The 2,838-nt window shown below is 38.4% G+C and overlaps 1 protein-coding gene across 1 annotated transcript; it reads right to left on the bottom strand.

Annotated features, from left to right (window-relative positions):
* Window positions 1–277: 277 nt before the first annotated feature.
* Window positions 278–1,376, bottom strand: LOC122603323. Its single transcript, XM_043776003.1, has one exon. It carries the CDS (start codon window positions 1,296–1,298, stop codon window positions 558–560), a length of 741 nt encoding a protein of 246 aa, XP_043631938.1. The 5' UTR covers window positions 1,299–1,376; the 3' UTR covers window positions 278–557.
* Between the last annotated feature and the right edge of the window lie 1,462 nt (window positions 1,377–2,838).

The following is a 2,838-nucleotide window of genomic DNA, read 5'->3' as shown; positions in this document are numbered from 1 at the left end:
AGAAAGATAAAAAGGTTTGCAGAGTTAGGGGCATTGATTGGGATTTTTTCTTTTCGACTAAAAGTATGCTTTAAAAACTTGATTTTTATTGTTTTACTAAAATGTATTCTTTAAAAAATTTATCGGGTTGGTGGGTCCAGCTGTTTAACTAAATCCCAACAAGAACATGAACTAGGAATTAAACGGGTTAGGATCTCCCAACACTACCCGTTTATTTTCGTGTCACATTTCTTGTTATATCCAGAGTTGCCATGCCTTGTTTATGGTAAGAGGTACAGTTTACTTATACTATCAATATCTAAGGAGGAATGTCTATAAGATTTTTTGGCAGCAATGGCAAGCATTGTTGAACATAAGATGCTTACAAAGAAAAATAATAAGTATTAAAAAGAAAAATTGGAACAAAGTGACAAACTTAGAAACTCTACCTACAGGCTACCATGCACATCCATCTTGTTCATAATGTGAATTGAACCGACAACCTCATGGATCATGGAACACCCTAGTAACACTGAAGGACCTTTGTTGTCACACATTAGACTTAGACTTTCAAAAGCTTAATGTATCTCTACTGCAACCGGCTTCATCACACAGTATCCGGTGGTGGGTCTTGAACACGAACCGTTTACACCATGATTGCTATCAACTTTTCTCCTCTCCATTGCTTGTCTATCAGAGTTTCTCATATTTTGTTTTCTAACAAGACAAGAGTTCTTCCTATGCTTTAGTCTTACAGGAATGGGAATCGCCTCCAGTCCCATTAGCTTACCTACCACACTCGGTTTGCACCAGATAACCCTCTCCCCCGCAACTTTTGCAGGCAAACACGGACGACGACTACGATCCAGTGATGGCCGGTTTCTTATATTTGCGGTGACATGATCAAAATTACGAAAAGAAGATCGATACATTGCATCCTTGCCATCAAGAGAGAACCTAGGATACTGATTTAGAGCATTTCTGGCAGACCGCAAGATGTCTGAACTGTTGACACACGACATCCGGTGGTGAAGGTGGTCTAGGCTTTGTCTAGACGCCATTTTCTCTTCCAAGTCCAGCTGCTTGATCATCTCCTCCAGGGTGGGCTGCTGTGAATGGCTGTTGCTTTCCGGAAAACTGACCAATTCAGGGGAGTTTTTCTGGTTGAGAGTAGAAGTCGAGGCATTACCAGTGCACATGTTTTTGAAGCCTTTCTTCATCTTGTAAGCTCGGAAGGTCTCAAGGAGGAGGAAATACAAGTCTTTCATTTCTAATAGAGTAAAAAAAGGTAGATCAATGGATATTGGTGGTAATGACATTAAAGCAATCACATGACCACAAAGAGAGCTTCACATGATTTCCGCAACAAAGATAAAGTTGCAATAAAAAAAGGGTATCAGGACATTGCAGTTGGGTATGATCATATTAACTGCTAACCAACCATTTCTTCAGCTTGTTTACTCTTTATTTGTAGAGAACTTGGAAAGTAAATAATAGTAAACCTAACAATTGCTAAAAGATATACCCAGTATATTTGACTGAATTTAGTTTAATAAATATGTATTGTAGTATTTATAGCAGTATATGGTCGGGTCATGTGACTAGAGTTTATGTTCATCATTATTTGGTGGTAGTCTATTAACTGTGAAAGATTTTATGAGGATGGCTCAGTTGTCTTGGCTCGAACGGATCGGGTCACTAGTGTATCTATTAAAAGACACGCTTGTACTCACCAGCCAACTAATGACTGAACTTAGGTGATGGCAGTGTCTGTGGTGGCTATTTGTTCCTAAGTTCCGAATGCGTTTAGATTTGGTGTGGCGAGACGGAATGGCCTGGCTTTGGAAACGGGTTGGGTTACTAGTAAACCTGTTACAAGACCAACATGCTACTTCATCTTCCAACTAATGTGTGAGCTCACATGCTACTCACGTGTTTACAATATGTCACAATTAATTTCAGAAGTTTGTAGAAGTTTTGGACTTCGGTTACGGACTTGTGAGGTTTTCAAGAAAGAGTGCTAGGAGATTGTTGGTTTTTTAAGGGTGGAGGGAGTACTATCCAATTATACCCAATTCATCTTACAATCAAAATTCTCCAATTCACAACTACTCAATTTTTACCCAAATTACTTGTAATACATATCCAATTTTTACCCAATTTCATTTTCTTTTTCATTTAATTTTAATACATATAATTAAAACCATATAAACATAAAACATAATTTCATTTAACTTAAAACCACAATACATAATATGAAAAATTATTAAATACGACTAAAACACACTTAAATAAAACTAAAATACTTAAATAAAACTAAACAACTTAAACTTAAACACTTAAATAAAACTATATAATTAAAACTTAAACTAACACTCGGAATAATCCGAGTCAACAGTGTTGTCACCGTCATTGCGGTGAATGTAGCGGTAGGGCTCAGGAGACTCGGCGACCGCGCTTGGTAGAGGAGAAACATACTCTTCCCCCGGGTCAGAGTAGTAAGGTACATCATGACCGCCACCCACATTGGCTTGCGAGAATACCCCATGGTCTAGCGTCCGGATCAATGTTGAAAAAGCGGCGTTTAGTTGAAAAATAACTTGATTCAGCCAGTCGATCTTCTTTCTCATTCTCCGCGGTGTTACATGCATAACCCGAGGCAGTAAGTCGGTTGATTGCGGCTTCGTAAGCCGCTTTGTTCTCAGAAACGCCCTGAATGACGTTATTTACACCTGAGAGGTGTTTGGAGTCATAATTTAGGTGAGTTTGGATAGCTATTTTACAATCATGAAGGTCCATTGTAGTGATTTTGGTTGAAAGGAAGTTGTGGAGTAAATGGAAATTGGGTGAAAATGTTGT

The sequence above is a fragment of the Erigeron canadensis genome, chromosome 1 (genome assembly GCF_010389155.1).
Source record: "Erigeron canadensis isolate Cc75 chromosome 1, C_canadensis_v1, whole genome shotgun sequence".
NCBI lineage: Eukaryota > Viridiplantae > Streptophyta > Magnoliopsida > Asterales > Asteraceae > Erigeron > Erigeron canadensis.
Note: the sequence above shows the minus strand (reverse complement) of the source record. Positions and strands in the feature narration are given on the sequence as shown.

What these genes read in the sequence shown, in the direction of transcription:
- LOC122603323 (XM_043776003.1), bottom strand. Translation starts at nt 1,298, where the DNA reads ATGTCATTACCACCAATATCCATTGATCTACCTTTTTTTACTCTATTA.